This window comes from Callithrix jacchus, chromosome 15 (assembly GCF_049354715.1).
Source record: "Callithrix jacchus isolate 240 chromosome 15, calJac240_pri, whole genome shotgun sequence".
NCBI lineage: Eukaryota > Metazoa > Chordata > Mammalia > Primates > Cebidae > Callithrix > Callithrix jacchus.
This window is the reverse complement of record NC_133516.1, coordinates 22,353,322-22,372,923: the sequence shown is the minus strand read 5'-3', so window position 1 is coordinate 22,372,923 and position 19,602 is coordinate 22,353,322. Positions and strand designations below refer to the sequence as shown.

General features: G+C 39.8%; 1 protein-coding gene across 16 annotated transcripts in view; it reads left to right on the top strand.

Annotated features, from left to right (window-relative positions):
- Positions 1-19,602, top strand: part of ATP13A4 (ATPase 13A4) — a 206,684-nt gene that overhangs the window by 137,289 nt on the left and 49,793 nt on the right. For all 16 annotated transcript variants that reach the window (XR_013527220.1, XR_013527219.1, XR_013527218.1 and 13 more), the window contains 8 exons: positions 2,047-2,217; positions 3,470-3,627; positions 4,574-4,762; positions 6,861-6,922; positions 10,874-11,024; positions 12,644-12,730; positions 12,956-13,109; positions 15,581-15,692. Coding sequence is in view for 13 of the 16 variants with exons in the window: in XM_054245487.2 (XP_054101462.2) it covers positions 2,047-2,217; positions 3,470-3,627; positions 4,574-4,762; positions 6,861-6,922; positions 10,874-11,024; positions 12,644-12,730; positions 12,956-13,109; positions 15,581-15,692 (1,084 nt within the window). In the remaining 3 variants the exon portion in view is untranslated. The remainder of the gene's footprint in view (positions 1-2,046; positions 2,218-3,469; positions 3,628-4,573; positions 4,763-6,860; positions 6,923-10,873; positions 11,025-12,643; positions 12,731-12,955; positions 13,110-15,580; positions 15,693-19,602) is intronic.

The window sequence follows — 19,602 nt, the reverse complement described above, 5'->3', positions numbered from 1 at the left end:
CGTACCATTTTCCTAACCAAAGTAGCCTGAATATGCTGTAATGCAATTCTGACTTTATGTTGACCACTCTGCAAATGCCAGAAGAAGACTTTAGAAACTTGTTTCTCAGAACAGACTGGCATTATTTCATGACTTCATTATCTTGTTTTAGCACTTCAAGCCTCTGCAATAGGTCCCTCCCACTGCACTGGCAAAAGCTGCCAGAGTCCCCATTGCCAAATCCAATGGATTCTTTAAATTTCTTTATTTTTGAGGCAGAGTCTCACTCACTCTGTTGCCCAGATTGGAGTGCAGTGGCGTGATCTCTGTTCACTGCAAACTCTGTCTCCCAGGTTAAAGTGATCCTCTCATCTCAGCCTCCCAGGTATCTGGGATTACAGGTATGTGCCACCATGCCTGGCTAATTTTTGTGTTTTTAGTAGAGATGGGGTTTCACCATGTCGACCAGGCTGGTCTTGAACTCCTGACCTCAAGTGATCTGCCCTCCTGGGCCTCTCAAAGTTCTGGGATTACAGGCATGAGCCACTGCACCTGGGCTGATTATTTAGATTTCTCAACTTATTGTCCTCTCTGTTGCATTTGACTATTCCAACCAGCTCTCTTTCTGAAAACTCTCTCCTCTATAACTCTCCTCCAAATTCTTCTACCACTGAATATACCCATTCAGTTTATTCTGCTCTTCCTCTTCCTCAATCTCCTGAATTGTTGGTGCTGCTCATGGCTATGTCCTTGTCCTTTCCTCTTCTCACCCTATACATGGTCTCTAAGTAACCTCGTCTGCTTCTGTGGCTTTAATTATCATCTAGAAGCTGATGAGCTGTGGCTAAATATCTCTAGTCCAGCCCTCTCATTTGAGCTTCAAATCCAAATAAATCTCAAACTGCCAACAAGTCATCTCAACATGGTCATTCTTCAAGGCAGCTTCAACTCACAGTGGCCAAAAGACAATTCTTTCTCTCCTCCTATAATCCCTATTTTGAGGGAAAATGTTGCCCTCTGCTTATTCTCCCAAGTCAGTAACTAGCAAGGCATTGTAAATTTCTCTATCCCTGTGACCTGCCAATACAAACATTCTCTCAAGTTTTGTAGCTCCTTAATTCCTTATTTTTTTCCTTTTCTGAGACAGAGTTTCACTCTCTTGTCCAGGTTGCAGTGCAGTGGTATGATTTCTGCTCACTGCAACCTCCACCTGCCAGGCTCAAGTAATTCTCATGCTTCAGCCTCCAGAGAAGCTAAGATGACGGGCACATGCCACCACACTTGCCTAGTTCTGCATTTTTAGAAAAGTCAGGGTTTTGCCATGTTGTCCAGGCTGGTCTTGAACTCCTGGGCTCAAGCGATCTGCCTGCCTCTGCCTCCCAAGGCACTGGCATTAAAGGTGTGAGCCACTGCACCCAGCCCCACTTCCTGTTTCCTGAATGCAGTGCTTCCTTTCTATCCCCACTGCCAGCTGTCATAGTTCAGACCTCATCCCTTGCAACTAGGATTCCTGTGATTATTTTTCAATTGGATATCCAGCCTCCAACCTTACCCGACTTTGATTTATTCCCTGTGCTGTGGCCAGAGTGTTCGCTCTGTACTTAAATATGCTATTACTCCCATGATTAAAGTGGTTGAATCTCTCCACATCCTCCTTCAGTCACCAGTGCCTTTAGATATACGTGTGGACACTCAGGACTTTCCATGCTTTGGCTCCTACATAGCTCTCATGGCCCTTTATTCTCCACACTCCACATTCTGGACTGCACTATAGTGGTTCCCTAAATAGTTATTTCCAGCTATTTTGACATTCATGTTTGATTTACAGTACCCATAGTATTTATAATACTGTATTATACTTATTTGTTTATATATCCATCCCCTACTCTAAACTACAGACCTCTCAAAAATAAGAACTGTTTATGCTTGTATCCCCAATACCTAGGGTTGTCTCTGCCACATGGTAGGCTCACAAAAAAATGTCTGTTGTATGATGAGTGGGTGCAGGCATGATTTAAATGAGGGAAGGCATCCTACCTCACAAAACAAGATGCTTGTTTTCTGTAGGAGAAAGTATTCCAGTCACTAAAACTCCGTTACCCAAGATGGATAGCTCTGTGCCCTGGAAAACGCAGAGTGAAGCGGATTACAAACGGCATGTTCTCTTCTGTGGAACAGAGATTATCCAGGCCAAGGCAGCTTGCTCTGGGACGGTGAGAGCAGTGGTGCTGCAGACTGGTTAGCATCACCTCCTATGTGTTGTTTTTAATGATATTTTTGCCTGGTTTGTCTAGTGCCTTAAATTTATTAGGTAAGGAGAAGACTTTTTTTCTTTATAATCCTATCTTTTTATTTTTAATTTTTGTGGGTATATAGTGCCTTAAATTAATTAGGTAAGGAGAAGACTTTTTTTCTTTATAATCCTATCTTTTTATTTTTAATTTTTGTGGGTATATAGTAAGCTGTATATATTTATGGGATACATGAGATGTTTTGACACTGGTCTGCAATGTGAAATAAACGTGTTATGGAGAATGGAGTATCTATCCCCTCAAGCCTTTATTCTTTGAGTTACAAACAATCCAATTATACCTTTTAAGTTATTTTAAAATATGCAACTAAGTTATTATTGACTATAGTCACCCTTTGTGCTATCAAATAGTAGATCTTATCATTCTTTCTATGGTTTTTTTTTTGTACCCATGAGTAAGGAGAAGTATTACTTACTGGTACAAAACAAACTAAATATTTATAACTCTATATTTTTCCAATATTAATTGAACTACGGCATATTCCTGTTAGTCAAAATGATAGTATAGGTAACAATAATTATTATATATGTGCTTTGCACATATATAATATATACAATATTTACAATAATTATTTTATATAAACTATTTCCACATGTCAAACAAGCAGAGCAGAGATGCTTACTGTTTCTACGGTGTCCAGGAAAAGGCTGAGGCCACACAATTCAAATGAACTTTTAAAAATACCATGGCCAGCAATAGACAGAGCTGGACCTAGAACTCAGGTCTTCTAATACTGAATCCCAAGTTCTTTCTAGGCTGGGCTAGAAACTGAAAATTTAACCTTGCAAGTATTAGAAAAGTGAGTCCACCAGTATTTACTAGACTCCTTAATTTTAATTCAAGTGACTGCCTGTGTGTGCACACATTTGAGTCATTTTCCTGAAATAAAATTACATTTGGCAAAACTGTGCTGAGCACCCAGAATGGTGGTTTCCTATCTCTGGGACTCATTGAAATGGGAAGTAGAGGGAAGGAAGGCCAGAGAGAGTACCGGGCTCTGAGATAGATAATTCCATACTAGCATTTATGTATTTTTCTAATTATCTTTCAGTTGCCTGTGAGCTTCACCACTGTTTAAATATGAATAGAGAAAAACAAAGGCAGTGTTGAGGTTTGGAAGAGCACTAGCAGTAGTATTGGTCATCCTGAGAGTGTGGGATGTGTGTTTGTTGTTCCAGGATTCAACACGGCAAAGGGAGACCTTGTGAGATCCATTCTCTACCCCAAGCCAATGAATTTTAAGTTGTACAGGGATGCTATCAGGTTCCTCCTGTGCCTTGTAGGAATAGCCACCATTGGGATGATCTATACTCTGTGTGTCTATGTGCTTAGTGGGGTAAGCTGTCTTTGCTCATTTACTGAATGCATACATACTCATCTATATATATTTTGTACTGTACCTGTTGGCCTTAATCTAGGATGTGGTTTACAAACCTGGGAAATAAAGTCAAGAACTGAAACCTGTATATAGACTTTCAGATCCCAATAAGCAATTGATCACTAAGTTCCCTAATAACAAACAGATTTCATGGGATAGTGGGATAAAGCAGTTTATTTATTCATACATCAATATATTTCTCTTTTCTCACTCTTTATACCATTTTTACTTTTCAATCTGAAAATATATTTATTCTCAGATATTCTCAGTGCGATATGATGGTTAAGAGTTCAGGTTAGGTTTAAACACCAGTTGTGTGACCTCTTAATATCAGAGCTGTTATCTGTAACATGCTCATTATCTCAGAAAGTTGTGGTAAAGATTAAATGGGATAACATAAAGTGTTTCATTTAAGTCTAGCATACAGTAAAAGCTAATAATAATCAGAGTTACTTATAATTATTGCTCATTTTTTATTCAAATTCAGGTCACAATTATCTCTTCCACTCCTGCTTCTTTTTCCAAGTCCAAGGATATAATCTCATTAATAGAATGCCATTTCTTACAATCTTAACCTGAGAATATCTGAGAATATATTTATTTCAATAAAGTAGCCTTTTTATAGGTATTGAGTGAAGGATTTTAAATAAAATCAGATACCCAATCTTGGTGAGGTCATGACAGACTAGTACGTTATTCTCTGTTAGTAACAATATAAATCACATGCTTTTTGAAACTGCTGTTTGGCAAAAGATATTGAGAGCTATAAACATGGTCATGCCTTTAACTCACTGACATCATTTCTTGAAATTTGACCTAAGGAAGTAAACAAAAAGAAGGAAAAGAGTCTTATGCTGTTCACCAGTGATTTGCCTCTAACAGTTAAAGAATTACTATTGTCCAGGAACCTCCAGAGGAGGTGGTGAAGAAAGCCCTTGATGTCATCACAATTGCGGTTCCTCCTGCTCTACCTGCTGCTCTGACCACAGGCATTATCTATGCCCAGAGGAGGCTGAAGAAGAGAGGCATCTTCTGCATTAGCCCCCAGAGGATCAACGTATGTGGACGGTTAAACCTTGTTTGCTTTGACAAGGTATGTGTGTTTCATCTTTATTCTTCTCGTCATTTTTACCATTGCTGTCATCATGTCTATGTACTTTTACCCTCTTGCAAGGCAGGAGACATGGAATGTGGGTGCCTGTCTTCATTTTATCCCTGGTTAGATGCATGATCTGGGAAAGATGTGTCTCTTGAGCTCGCAGAGTCTAAGGTTTAGAGGATCAATGGGTACTAAATAGGAGAATCTTTTTGGGTCCTTCCAGCTTTAATATTTTGTGAAAACAATTAAAATAGCGTCCTGTTTCTCTGCAGTCAAAGCCTTCATACAAAGAACAAAATTAAAAACCTTTACTATTCACTGCTGTATCCTGAATGCTAAGAATATTGCCTGGCATATAGTTAGTGTGCAATAAATATTGATTGAATGAATGATACAAAAGGAAGAGTTTATTAAACTGTGCCTTACTATGAGACTCCTATCAAACTTCTACTGTATTTTCCCATTTGTAGTTTATTGCTTAAAATTACTGATTATTTTTCAGTTATTTGCAACCAGCCTCTTAGTCTATCATCTCTTTATTATATTTATTTACTCTCTACACACATATGCTGGGGTGAAGGTGGGAGTTGTAAGAGGATAAGATGGAAATGCCTTTCAGGGCACTGGGAGCAGGTGAGCATGAGTCAAAGCATGGAGTTAAGAAAGGAAAATAGTGTGGTTTTCACTAGAGCAGGATGTTGGTAATGGGAGAGGCTATCTGTGGACCTTGACTGTCTGGCTAAGAAATTGTTTACATATATTTTAAGGAGTGGAGAGTTCTTGAAGCTTTTGTTGCTATTGTTAACTTTTTTTTAAAATTCACTTTTTAAATGTGGTAAAATACACTTAACGTAAAATTTACCATTTTAACCATTTTTAAGTACACTGTTTGCTGGCATTAAGTACATTCTCACTGTTCTGTAACCATCATTACTATTCACTTTGAGAACTTCTTGTATTTTCCCAAACTGAAACTACATTCATTTGACAGTACACTGAAGGTTTTGATAGTTGAGAATTAGTGGGATCAGGGCTGTATTCTATAATTACTGGAATATCAGAAAGATCTACCAAGAGCAGAAAGTCAACATGACTGTTGCTACCATTTTTGTATTATTCTGTGATCAAACTAGCAATGTAAGAAGTGGCATTCTATTTTTGAGATTATATCCTTGGACTTGGAAAGAGAAACAGGATGGGAGAGATCATTGTGACCTGAATTTGAATAAAAAATGAGCAATAATTATGAGTAATTATGATTATTATCAGCTCTTCCTGTATGCTAGATATTAAATAAAACACTTTGTGTTACCCCATCTAATCTTCACCACAACTCTCTGAGATTATGACCATGTTACAGATAAGGGTTCTGATATTTAAAGGAATTGAGTAATTTGCTGTCATCAGATAACTGGTGTTTAAACCTAACCTGAACTCTTAACCATTACATTGCACTGAGAGAAATACCAACATCTTTTTCTTTTAACCAAATGGGTATCAAATAGCAAACCATTTCTTTTGAGTCTTTTCACACACAGTGCCCTGTAGGTAAAAATTCTACTATATTATTTATTTTAATGACATATTTTAAATTTCTGCTATGAAACTAGGACTATCCCATTTTATAGCTCTTATAGGCTTATCGAGGACTTTCCCATCCATTCAGTCTACTCAAAACAATCCTCTGAAGTTGTAAGGAAGACAGTGCTTTTGTTGTTGTTGTTATGGGGGACAGGAAAGTTTGAAAAGATTAAGTGCCAGCTTGTCAGACAACTGGCAAGAGTTCATCAATGCTTCCACCAGGCACTCTAGAGACCCACCCATGGTGTACCTCCTTGAAGTATTGATCCTGTTAATATGTTTGTGAAGTATTTTCCCATTAAAAAAGACATTATTTGTCTATACTATGGTGTCTTCACTATGAGACCACTGTAATTTTTTTTTTTAAGTAGGGAGGCAGTCTTGCTATGTTGCCCAGGCTGGTCTCAAACTCCTGAGCTCAAGTGATCCTCCTGCCTCAGCCTCCCTAGTGCTGGGATTACTGCACCTGGCCTGGGTCTTCAGAGTAAACAGAGTATTTGTTTCTGTTTAGACAGGCACCTTAACAAAGGATGGCTTGGACCTCTGGGGAGTTGTGTCCTGTGATAGGAACGGGTGAGTACCTTGGACTAAATTCATCCTAGTGTCTCTTTTTCCAAAATCCCATGTTTTCTCTTGAAACTACTAATGGAGACATTTGGACTTTAGTGAACAATGATTACCAAAGTATTTTCTTTTAATTTATCTTCTTGAATTCTTCAAAACCTCAGTAAAAATGCACATTTTCCCCCATTCCCAGGCCCAGTTCCATGCCACTCACAAATGCAGAAGATGAAGTTTTGACACTGCATTCAAATCCTTGCTAAAATGTAATTTGCTTCCAGCATGAAGTTGACCCAATATAAGTAATTTAGACATTACCAGGACATTGTCCTTTAAGGAAGTAACATTCTTTGTACAAACTGTAGACTCTTGATGTGAAAGGGGAGGAAAAACCCTGCATTTACTTTTGTACCCTGAATTTCAGAAAGAGGAACATTTGTAGAACTGTAGCAAGCATACCCATTTTTCTTGGTATTCTAATTTTGAGAACTCTACTTTCTGGTTCCTGGAAACTCCTTTCTCTCTCTCTCTCTCTCTCTCTCTCTCTTTCCTTTCTTTTTTTGAGATGGAGCTTCTCTCTCTCTCTCTCTCTCTCTCTCTCTCTCTCTCTCTCTCTCTCTCTCTCTCTCTCTCTCTCTCTCCTTTCTCTCTTTTGAGTTTCGCTCTTGTTGCCCAGGCTGGAGTGCAATGGCACTTTCTTGGAATGGCACTTTCTTGGCTCATTGCAACCTTCACCTCCCAGGTTCCTGCAATTCTCCTGCCTCAGCCTCCCAAGTAGCTGGGATTACAGATGTGTGCCACCACACTCAGGTAATATTTGTATTTTTAGTAGAGACAGGGTTTCACCATGTTGGCCAGGCTGGTCTTGAACTCCTGACCTCAGGTGATCTGCCCGCCTCAGCCTCCTGAAGTGTTAGGATTACATGCATGAGTCACCATACCTGGCTGAAACTCCTCCTTCCTGGCAAGAAAAGACACTGTTTTGGCAGTTTTCAGCACAGTGTGATGAAGATTTGCACATCCCTCTCCTGTGGCCCTCTTGTGGCCATGTTTGAGTTTGTGTCTCTACCTGCTTTTTCTCCTCCCTAGGAACTCCAGTGGGATCAGAACATGAAACGTGATGCACTTGTCATTTATGTTTTGTTTGAAAATAAAAGTTCTTTCCTCTAACACTTTTAACTTAAATCACAGAGCATTTTGTATATGCGAGGTTCATTGTGGTTCTTTTGCATTATACCAGATGACAAGCAATTTATCCATAAAATATGTTAATTACACATAGTTTAATAATTGTCATATTAAAATACTATTTAGAAACAAGTCTAATTCCTGGATTTAAAAAGTGATCCTATGCTTCTAACCACTTTAGTCTACAGAAGAAGCCTCTTAAAGTGTTAAACTCTAAAGTTCTTTTCATTTTTCCTAGAGGATAGATTTGGGTATATACTTTGTCTCATGGTTCATTAGTGATTTTGTTTCCACTTCTACAAAATATGTGTGCATTTAATCAAACATGTGAGCATCTTGAGAGCATCCTTAGTACTGTAGCACTGTACCAGGCTCAAATAGTAGGTGCACAGTAATTGCTCATCTAAAATGAACTCAATATGTTCTGCTTTTTGAATGTTCTACTTATTGAATTGACACCATATTATTCCTAAAACTTTGGAAACTTTCTGTTTCTAAAAGTGCCTTGTTACATTTAAGAAATAACAGTTGATACAATGTTTAGGTAAATGATTCATTTACCTACTTTAGGCTTGCCTCTTTCCCTCCTTTCTTCCCTTCCTCCCTCCTTTCTTCCCTCCCACCCTCCTTTCTTTCCTCCATTCCCTCCTTCCCTCCTTTCTTCCTTCCATTCCCTCCCTCCCTCCTTTATCCCTCCTTTCTCTCTCCCTTCCTCCCTTCCTTCCTCTCTTCCTTCCTTCATTCCTAAAGATCAAAGTTGAATTCAAATGATTAAAACAATTTAAAATAAAAAATGACAAACTTAATTAACAAAATGAGACAAAACAGAATTAATTCTAGGCAAGAAGTGAGCTCCTGACTTAGAAGCTATTAAATACCTTCTTGTTAAAGGGGAGCTCATCTCTGATATTTCTTATGTTTTCCCAAAAGCCCTGATTGTTGTGCCAGATACTTTAAGAACTCTTAAAGGCTATTAGGGATCGATAAACCAGAAATACTCAGATAAAAATGCACAGACAGGAATGCTAGAGAGCTTTATGTATCTGCTGTAACCAGAGTCTGGTCCAGTCTTCTGGAATGCAGAATTATATACTTGGAATTACAGACTGGTGACAGTGTACATCTCATAGTAAAAACACCCGTCTCTACTAAAATACAAAAAAAAAAAAAAAATTAGCTGGGCATGGTGGTACATGCCTATAGTCCCAGCTCCTTGGGAGGCTGAGGCAGGGAAATTGCTTGAACCCAGATTTCAGTGAGCTGAGATTCCACCATTGCACTGCAGCCTGGCTACAGAGTGAGATTCTGTCTCAAAAAAATACAAATAAAAATAAGATTGTTTTTCTTATATGTGTTTTACTTTTCAGTGTGAGCTTATTAAGTTTCTGTGTTAACTATTACTGCTGGTGGTCTCTTCCTTTTAGATATTTACAAAAATATCACGGGGCATGTAGTAAACCATCAAGATGAGTTAATCTTTTAACACATGACAATGAATATAACTAACAGGGCCAATATGAAGCCAGGATATTTTTGAACTTTTAGTGTGACAAAAGGAAGCTTGAATGCAAAAGCCAGGAAGCAATGTGGCTGAACTGTGAGTTAACATTGCAATATGCTTGCTTTCAAAACAAAGGGCTAGAGCAATTTAAGATTACCTGTAAATAAATGCAGTGTCCATATTATCAAAAGTAATTGATCCTGGAGACCACATTTCAAGACAAACTATGACAAATAAGAACTCTTCCAAAAAAGAGGAATAAGGAAGGTGAGAGGGAGGCCTGATAAAACTGTTATTAGAGGAACAGCTAGAGGTACCTGTGCAACACCAGAGGGAGGGTAAAGGGGTCGGCAGAGCTGATCCACAAGTTTGAAAGAAGCTGGCATGTGGAGGAAGGGGAGCGAGTAGATTCTCAATGGATCCAAGAAGCAGATTTTGCCCCAATGTAGGATGGAACTTCCACCATTCAGACGTCCTCCAAATAGGATAAGCTGCTTTGAGAAGCAACTACGGTGCTGCACATTTCAGAAGGGGCTGAGTAATGAAGTTGCAGAGGACTTTGTTCTTGTGACGCCAAAGCTGAATTTAACGGCCTCCACTCTGAATTAGTGAAAGAACCTTGTATATAACATTTGAATTGCATTTTAATAGATTTTTAGATGATACCACTTTCTACAGGAAATGAAGGGGTTGATGTTTGGAATATGGACACAAGAGGCCAGAGTGGAAGAGGGGGATGTAATGTGCTTTTGAAAAATGTTTTTAGCTGGGCACAGTGGCTCACACTGGTAACACCAGCACTTTGGGAGGGTGAGGCAGGTGGATTACCTGAGGTTGGGAGTTCAAGATCAGCCTGGCCAACATGGTGAAACCCTATCTCTGCTAAAAATACAAAAAAATTATCTGGGCATGGCAGTGTATGCCTGTAATTCCTGCTACTCGGGAGGCCGAGGCAGGAGAATCACTTGAATATCCTGAGGCAGAGGTTGCAGTCAACCGAGATCATGCCACTGCCCTCCTCCAGCCTGGGTGACAGAGTTATAGGGTGAGACCCTGTATCAAACAAAACCAAAAACAAACCTCAGAGACGTTTCACATACTCAGTGACCCTCCTGGGCTGAATGAAGCACTATTAACGTGGGAGGATTGGAGAGTGGCTATTAATACAACAAAGCATATTACCTTATTTTTTATAAAGATATTTGTGCACCTCCAAGTTACTCTGTTTGGGCATGAGGAGATAGAATGGAAACCCATTTCCTTTTCTTTGTAAGCTTCCAGGAGGTTCACAGCTTTGCCTCGGGCCAGGATTTGCCATGGGGCCCACTGTGTGCAGCGATGGCCAGCTGCCACTCTCTGATCCTTCTTGATGGGACCATCCAGGGAGACCCTCTGGACCTCAAAATGTTTGAAGCCACCACCTGGGTAAGCCTCTGCCCTTCAGAGAATGTAAGAAGCTTCTTCAATGCCAGAGCAGCATAGGCGGTGTCAGAGCTATCTAATTCTTATAGAAGGTGAGGTTTCCAGTGTGGAGTACATATGGTAGCAATGGGCAAACTAATCCAAGCCTGGTTTCCTCATCTGTACAATGAAGCTAATAATAGCATCTACATAATAAGATTTTGTGAGGATTAAATGAGATGGTACATTACAAAAATCCTTGGTGCCATGCCTGGCAAATATTAAAGTTTCAATCATATTCATATAATTGTAATTATTATGTAATTATTTCTCATCTCTCTGTACTGTTCTCTGAGCATTGTCTGGTTTCAGAGGTTTTCCAGAATATGGGGATTAGAAAACATTGCTTTCTCTAGTGCTCAGGATAACTCATAGTCATGGTGACTATAAGTCTTATTCCTATTAATTTAGTATTGATTTTATTTCCGAGACTGGAAACAGCAAAAAGGAAAACCATCGAAGAGCTTTTGTTGAGACTCTAAACTAGATTTAAGAGCCAACAGTGTAGTTCAGAAATCTGGCTTTTCTGACTCTAGTTTTGGCTCTGCTCTGACTGACTGCTGAATCCCATTAGGTATCTCTCATGTTGGGGCCTTGGCTCTCATGACCATAAAATGAAGCTGAATTAGACCAGTAGTGTTCACATAACACAAAACAAGACAAAAAAATCTGGAAACTTTTTGTAAAAGGAAACAGTCTGCAGAAACACTCTAAAGACTAAATAGCTGGAGTTGCTCCACTTGAAATAAAAGGTGGGGACTAAAGATGAGGATTAGGGGACATGCATCCCCAACTACTTAGCTATAATCCCTTCCTTTCTCCCTGAGCTGCACACAGCTCTAGCCTCTGGTGGCACACTGGGAGCACCACTGGAAGAGACAGTTTTCAGGGTCCCTTCCAAATCACTTGGAGCATTATTTCATAGCAATCTACTGTAACTTTGCCAATCCCCCATCTTTTCTGGGTTACTGATTTCATGTCTTTAAATAGGGATTGCAGTTTCCTCTCTGAGATCTTGTCAGCCACTCAATGAGATGATTACAAAGCACTGCGTTGTCTTTGGGTTAAAGGTCGCTTTCAGTACACTTTAGGGTCATTATTATAGCAATTACTGATTATTAACCATGTATATCACAGTCTCTGCCCTGCCCCACCCCTGCCCTGAGGACCATCCATCCAAATTAGACAGACATGCAAGAGCAGGAAGAGCAGTGAAGTGCAGGAAAAGAATGACAGAAAGGTGCTTGCTTCACACAAAAGAAGTCTGGCCCTTTGTGCTCATGACTTTCAAGTTAGGTTCTTCAGAAATGGAGCACGAGCCTTTATACAGCACATTCAAACAGAGAAAAGAAGATAAATTGCATGAATAATTCAAAACTGTCTGCCCTTCAAGTTGTGCAGTGTTTTCAATGCATTATGTTGTGTGTGTGTGGCGGAATAAATCTGATTCACCTCTGAGGGAAGAGACACGGAGAACACATTGAGGTGGTCTGAGGATTTTTTCAAGGGGAGGGTTTGAGCATAGCACCAGTGGGCAAACAATAAATAAATGTCTGCAATGAAATATCCTATTTGTGAAATAGGAAATGGCTTTTTCTGGGGACGATGTCCACATGAAGGGAGTGCCGGCAAATGCCATGGTAGTTAAGCCCTGCAGGACAGCCAGCCAGGTAAGCCTTGCTTGCTCTTCATCCCACAACACCCAAACTCAAAGACAAACTCTTCTGGCCCCCAATTTTTGAAAGGTTACAGACGTGTCTTTGAATTTCGGGTGTGAAAAATGGGTGAGACCTTCCCCCTTATTTGCTAAAATAAAGATTAAGGAGGGAGTGGTTGATTCCCAGTATCTAGAAGCTATATCAGCATGTGCCTCTTTTCCCCCATCCCTCAACCAGGTCCCAGTGGAAGGAATTGCAATCCTGCATCAGTTCCCATTCTCATCAGCACTGCAAAGGATGACAGTCATTGTCCAAGAGATCGGAGGTGACCGACTGGCATTCATGAAAGGTGCACCAGAGAGGGTGGCCAGCTTTTGCCAACCTGAGACAGGTCTGTAACTTGATTTGGATTACACCGGCAAATCTGTACCTCCAGATAAATATGCTCCTACAGCATTTGATCTATGAATCCAGCTGCCCGTGGGTCATCATCGATTGGGTGACTCTTTGGCATTCCAAATACAATATGAAAACAAAGCTTGTCTTTCTCATTTCCTGTATTTCCCAGTTTTCTATTTTGGTGAATGGTATACCACCGTCCCCCTCACCCATCCCGTTTAGGTGTCATCCCTGATTCCTTGCTCACTCTTAGTGCCCCTGTCTCATCAGTTGCTAATCCATGGTCCTTTACTGCATCTGCTCAGGACTTCATCATCCTTCATCACTTCAATAGTTGGTGGATTGACCCTCTGCCTTCAGTCTCCTCAACTCGGATTTGCCCTCTGTACTGTGACCAGATTTTTTGCAAAAAAACTGATTCTTTTAGTTGCTCTCATAGGCTCCAGTATGATCTCAGCTTTCTTTAGGATCATATATAAGGCTTTCGGGTTTGAACTCCCAGTGAACTTTCCAGATGGGCCTTACCACTCCTCATCCTGTACTTTTCCTGAACTGAACTAATTCTTCACAGCTTACTCTCATGCCTCCATGCCTAAGCACATGATTCTTGCTCAGCCCCAGAACCTTCCTTTATGGAACCACCTCCTCCTAGGCTGGTATATACACCACCAAACACTTTCCGAAGCATGCTGCAGTGGCCTGGATCATAGCAATAATCTCATCTGTGGAATGTAACTCAATTAGACAGAAATCCTTAGAGCAGAACTTGTGAGTTTTTTTCAATTTCATTGTTTTTTTAACTTATATTTTAAGTTCAGTGGTACATGTGCAGGTTTGTTATGTTGGTAAACTTGTGTCACGGGGATTTCTTGAGGTTACTTCATTGTCCAGGCATTAAGCCTAGTACCCATTACTTATTTTTCCTGATTCTCTCCCTCCTCCCACCCTTGGCCCACCAATAAGCCCCAGTGTGTGGTGTTCCCCTCTATATGTCCATGTGTTCTTATTATTTAACTCCCATATATAAGTGAGAACATGTGATTTTTGGCTTTTTATTCCTATGTTAGTTTGCTAAGGATAATGGTCTCCATCTCCATCCAGGTCCCCGCAAAGAACATGATCTTGTTCTCTTTTATGGCTGCATAGTATTCCATCATGTATATATAGCATGTTTTCTTTATCCAGTCTACTATTGATGGGCATTTAGGTTGATTCCATGTCTTTGCTATTGTGAATGGTGCTGCAATAAACGTATATGTGCAGGTGCATCTTTATAATAGAATGGTTTACATGACTTTGGGTATATACTCAGTAATGGGATTGCTGGGCCGAATGGTGTTTCTGTCTTTAGGACTTTGAGGTATCACTGCATTCTCTTCCACAGTGGTTTAACTAATTTACACTCCCACACTCCCACCAACAGTGTATAAGTACTTCTTTTTCTCCACAACCTCACCAGCATCTGTCATTTTTTGACTTTTTAATAATCACCATTCTGACTGGTTTGAGATGGTAACGCATTGGGGTTTTGATTTGCATTTCTTTAATGATCAGTGATGTTAAGCTTTTTTTTTCCCCCACATGATAGTTGGTTTCATGTATGTTTTCTTTTGAAAAGTGTTGATGTCCTTTACCCACTTTTTAATGAGGCTGTTTTTTTCTTCTTGTAAATTTTCTTCAAGTTCCTCAGTTGCTGGATATTAGACCTTTGTCAGATGCATAGTTTGCAAAACTGTTCTCCTGTTCTGTAGGTTGTTTATTTACCCTGTTGATAGTTTCTTTCACTGTGCAGAAGCCCTTTAGTTTAATTGGATCCATTTGTCAATGTTGGCTTTTGCGGTAATTGCTTTTGGCATCTTTGTTGTGAAATCTTTGCCCGTGCCTATATCCAGAATGGTATTGCCTAGGCTGCCTTCCAGGTTTTTAGAGTTTTAGGTTTTAAAAGTCTTTAAACCACGTTGAGTTAATTTTTGTAGCTGGTATAAGAAAGGGGTCCTGTTTCAATCTTCTGGATATGGCTAGCCAGTTATTCCAGCACTGTTTATTGAATAGGGAAACATTTCCCCATGCTTGCTTTTGTCAGGTTTGTCAAAGATCAGATAGTTGTAGGTATGAAATCTTATTTCTGGGTGGAGAGCCTGTGATTTAATCTCTGCATAGCCAATGCCTGGCAGATAGTAAACTCTTAATAAATGTTTGTTGGTTAAACCGAAGCAAAAATAATTCTACACTTTCCCTTTTTTTTCTTGTTTCAAATGCTTCCTTTTCATTTTAGCTTCACTAGATCTGAATACGTCCACCCTGACACCGTAGTTATGTTTAGAATTTCCACTGACTTGTTTACATATTTTTGTAGAAGTGTGTTTTTTCCCTTGGGAAAAAGTTGGATGTTTGTAAAGAATTTCTTTGCCAGTACTGCCTAAGTAAATGCTGCATACTAACCCTGTGTTACTTTCTAAACAGTACCAACTAGTTTTGTTAGTGAACTTCAGATTTACACGACACAGGGCTTTCGAGTCATTGCACTGGCCTACAAGAAGCTGGAAAATGACCACCACACCACTGCCTTGGCGAGGTAAATGGGGATGATTTTGATAAAGCAGAGTGGTTTGATGGAAAGATGTGCCAGATTGGAATGGCAAGTGCATTAGACTGCGATGGACTCTGTCAGGGGTTCTAGGTGGTGGACAGAGCACTGTAGCTTATTTGTGTGCATAGCGTGTCTCCAAACATTGGTAAGCAGGGATATAATAATCCCTGCCCTACTTAAATCACAAAGATAATGTGAATTCTGAATGGGAGATTTTTATGAGTAAACAGTCATACAAGATGTAAAATATGGTATGATTTTCACAGCTTTGTGAAAACAGATTATAGGAGTATAATCAGCATTTCACGACCACAAAATTGTGGTCATGCCCCGCATTAAAAAAATTATAGTTGGTGGATTGGTTGGGAGTTACAAAACATAACATTTCACTGAAATAATTTCTGATAGGAAATACACAGCCTAATGAAACAAATAAATACAGCTTAGATGATATAATCTTAGTAATGTCTACTAAAAAGGAAAACTTCTGAGGTGCCATACTAGAGAAAGATTTTAATCTATAGATTAAATTTTATATTTTAAAATTAGAATAGAGATGCTTAACAGATTTAAAAAACTTCAGTATTTATGAGTTCAATTTTATTTTACTTTTTAAAATTCCACTTTTTTCAGCTATCATGTTTATTTCATCTTTCGTGTCATTTCTAACTCTTAATGTCAGCCACCCCGGTTATACTGTTATGGAGCTAACCCAGGCTCATTTTTAAATTCAGGATTTTACATTTGGAAAGTCTAACGTCTTTGTTTCAATCTAATCAGACTCAACACTCTCTTGTAACCATATGTTACTGACTTTACTAAAACAAAATGAAGCAATAAGTTGCTTGTACCTGTGTATAGAATAATTGAGGCTGCAGCATCTGCAAATTCAGACTGACACAAGTGTGTTATGTATTGCAGGCTCAAATACCTCAGTCTTGCTGCCAGGGAGGTGACTGTGAAGTGGCTAACAAGTCTTGGTAAAACTCTGGAGGAAACAGTACAGTCTCCTCCCAATTTACGTAGTACAGGTAGTTACAATTCTACAAAATGCAACAGAATATGATAAATGTGAAAAATACTTTTTGTTAATATGTAAGACATGTAAACGGGGGGAAAGCTAGTGAAATTTTAATAAACAATTTTGTGATTGTTTAATATAATATAGTAATATTATATATGCCATAATAGTACAGTATATAATAATATAATAATAGTAAAATATATGCAGTATAAGCCTAAAATGACTTAGGGAAATACAGTAATTTTTTCAGTGTCCATGAATGTCCAGTAAGATATTCAAAAGACATGTGGGATGCAGGATAATTATTCATTATGCATTGGTCTTTGCAGACAGTCTTGCGTAGATTCCAAAAAAGAAAAGAAAAGAAAATTCCACAATGTCCTCTAGAGGGAGTACTGTCCTTGCTGTGACCCACCTTGCTGTGACCCACCCCTCTCACTTTGTGAATGGATAAAATGAGGCCCAGAGTGGGAAGCGGTTCCTGGGCTTGTGGACCACTCTCCCCAGGGGCCAGTTTAATGTGACCCCTGAAACTTTGGCTACTACAACCCTGCATATTTATTGTAATTTGATCAACTTAGTTCAGGGTCACTCAAGTGAGGGAGCTAAAAGTAAACTTTGAGATGGGATATCCCATTTTGACGGAGAGGAAACTTGGGTCCAGGGAAGGGAAGGGACAGAGCAGAATTGGGAATTGAACTTAGTTTCCTGAAGGGCTGTTGGCAAAGGCTATAGCAAGATTCTGGCTACCATGCTGCTGCTTCTAATTGTTATAATATGATATTTGCATATTTACAAGTTGCGAATTCATAGTTTTGAAATGCATGCATATAAGAAAGCACATCCTGTGGAGACACATGAGCAATGGGGAATAGTGAGGGCTGTGGTACACAGGAGAGTACATGTCCTGGTTAAAGGTAGTTTAACTTTTTAAAATCTTGTATGATCTAAACACAAATCACAAATTCTCTAATAGGATTTGATCATAGGTCATCAATTTGCCTCTCCTGTCTTAAAAGCACATCACCACTATGCATATCCATACACATAGCTAAATTAATTTAATTATCCTTTGTGAATTCCTGATTAGGATGAAACATTCTTGCTGTTGTTTTGGGTTTGTGTGTATGTGTGTGTCGTTACTTATGGTGCTCCAGTGTTGATATTATAATCTCTTCAAAGGCCATTGGCCCACTTTATGCATATTTCATCCTTCAAAAGTCACATGGATTTTAAAAACATGAAATGTAATCACAGGGATGACAATGCTTTCTATATGTTACACTTACTGTTCTTTATTATTTTACATACTTCGGGAGGAGGCATAAGGTCTGTGCAGGAAGCCAGAAGAGATAGAATGCCATTTCAAGCTGTGGAGCTTAAGACCCCTTAATGAATTGCTCCTTTTAAATTTTTTGGTTCAGACCACATGCTCATGAGGGAAGACTCATGTAATGTTAGAGCTAGCAGAGACTTTGGAGATGCAAAGATGAACTTGATTACCAGACAAAAAATGTGATGTACTCATTCTCACACAGCAAGGGAGGGGTAGGCCTGAGATTAGAACTCCAGTCTCTTGATTATTGTGCCTTGAACCATGCAAAGGCTGTAAGCCAGAGGAACTAGAAATACTAGTGTCAAGGTAGGCCATAGGCTCTGCTATGGCAGATGTTTGACCTTGCAGCCATTTTCTTGACCTAATCTGGCACTTTGTGGTTGGCTCGTGTCATGTCATCTGCAGAAATATCCAAGGCCTGGGGCCTGAGTAGCAGGACCATGAGAAAGATTGGGAGACCTGTTGTGCCAAACCGACACTCACTTCAATAGGGAAAGCATCAAGTTCAGGAGGCTGAAGAAGAGACCCAGAGCCAGCAAATGATACATGGGGTTTTATTAGGGGCTCACCTACAGGGGAGAGAGTCCAGCGACAGTGGTCTGGGCAGGAGAACCACCTGACATATAGAAACAGCCCAGTGGCAACAAAGTGGACAATGCATCTGCATTCCTATACTACAGTGGTGGTGGGCTAGACAAGGAAACTGGCCTAGTGGTGGTGCTCTGCACAGGAAAGCCACAGCTGCCTACAAACATCATGCAGTTTGTACAGCATTTTCACTCGACTCCTTAATGACCTCCATCTGGCAACCTTCATCCAACTCAGGGCCTCAGTCCCCTGATAGCCTGGGACATGTCCACTAGATGGGAAGGGAGTTCAGACTTGCCTCTGAGACAAGGAACAAATCTCTGGGTTGGCCACTCCCAGATTTCCTAGCTTGGAACATACATTCAGGTGCATCTGCCATAGAGGGTCATTCCAAGAGTATGCTTAAGCAGTATTGCTACCAGGTGCGTTTACTCTGTAAGACAATCAGGCATCAACCAAGTTATCCTTCAAACATCAGATTAAATATCATCTTCTGCAGGAAGCCTTCTCCAATCAGCGCACCCAGAAATGATTGCACCCTCCTCTCTGACTCCATGGGATTCTGATTTGGACATCTGTCATAATACCTTTCCCAGACTTCCATTCAACTGAATGAGTCATGTCTAATTTCTACCTCCTCATTCAATGTCAAATCTCTGGAGTTAGAGGCCTCTATAGTCTCTGCATATTCTCTTCCACTTTTCCTCAGTGCTGTTTGTTGAACTCAGTAGAATTTCTGAATGAGGAATTTCCCTAGGTTACCTGGCAAAATGTGGCCCCAACAGACCTCATAGCATTTCGGCTAGACACTATTTGCTGAGTACTCACTGTGTAGTTGGACACCACATGGGTAGTGTTGAACACAGAACTGAGTCAGTTGCGATTGTCCTCAAGGAGTTCAGACGGTGTGACAAAGCAGAAAGCCAAGGCCAAGGATAAAAAAACAT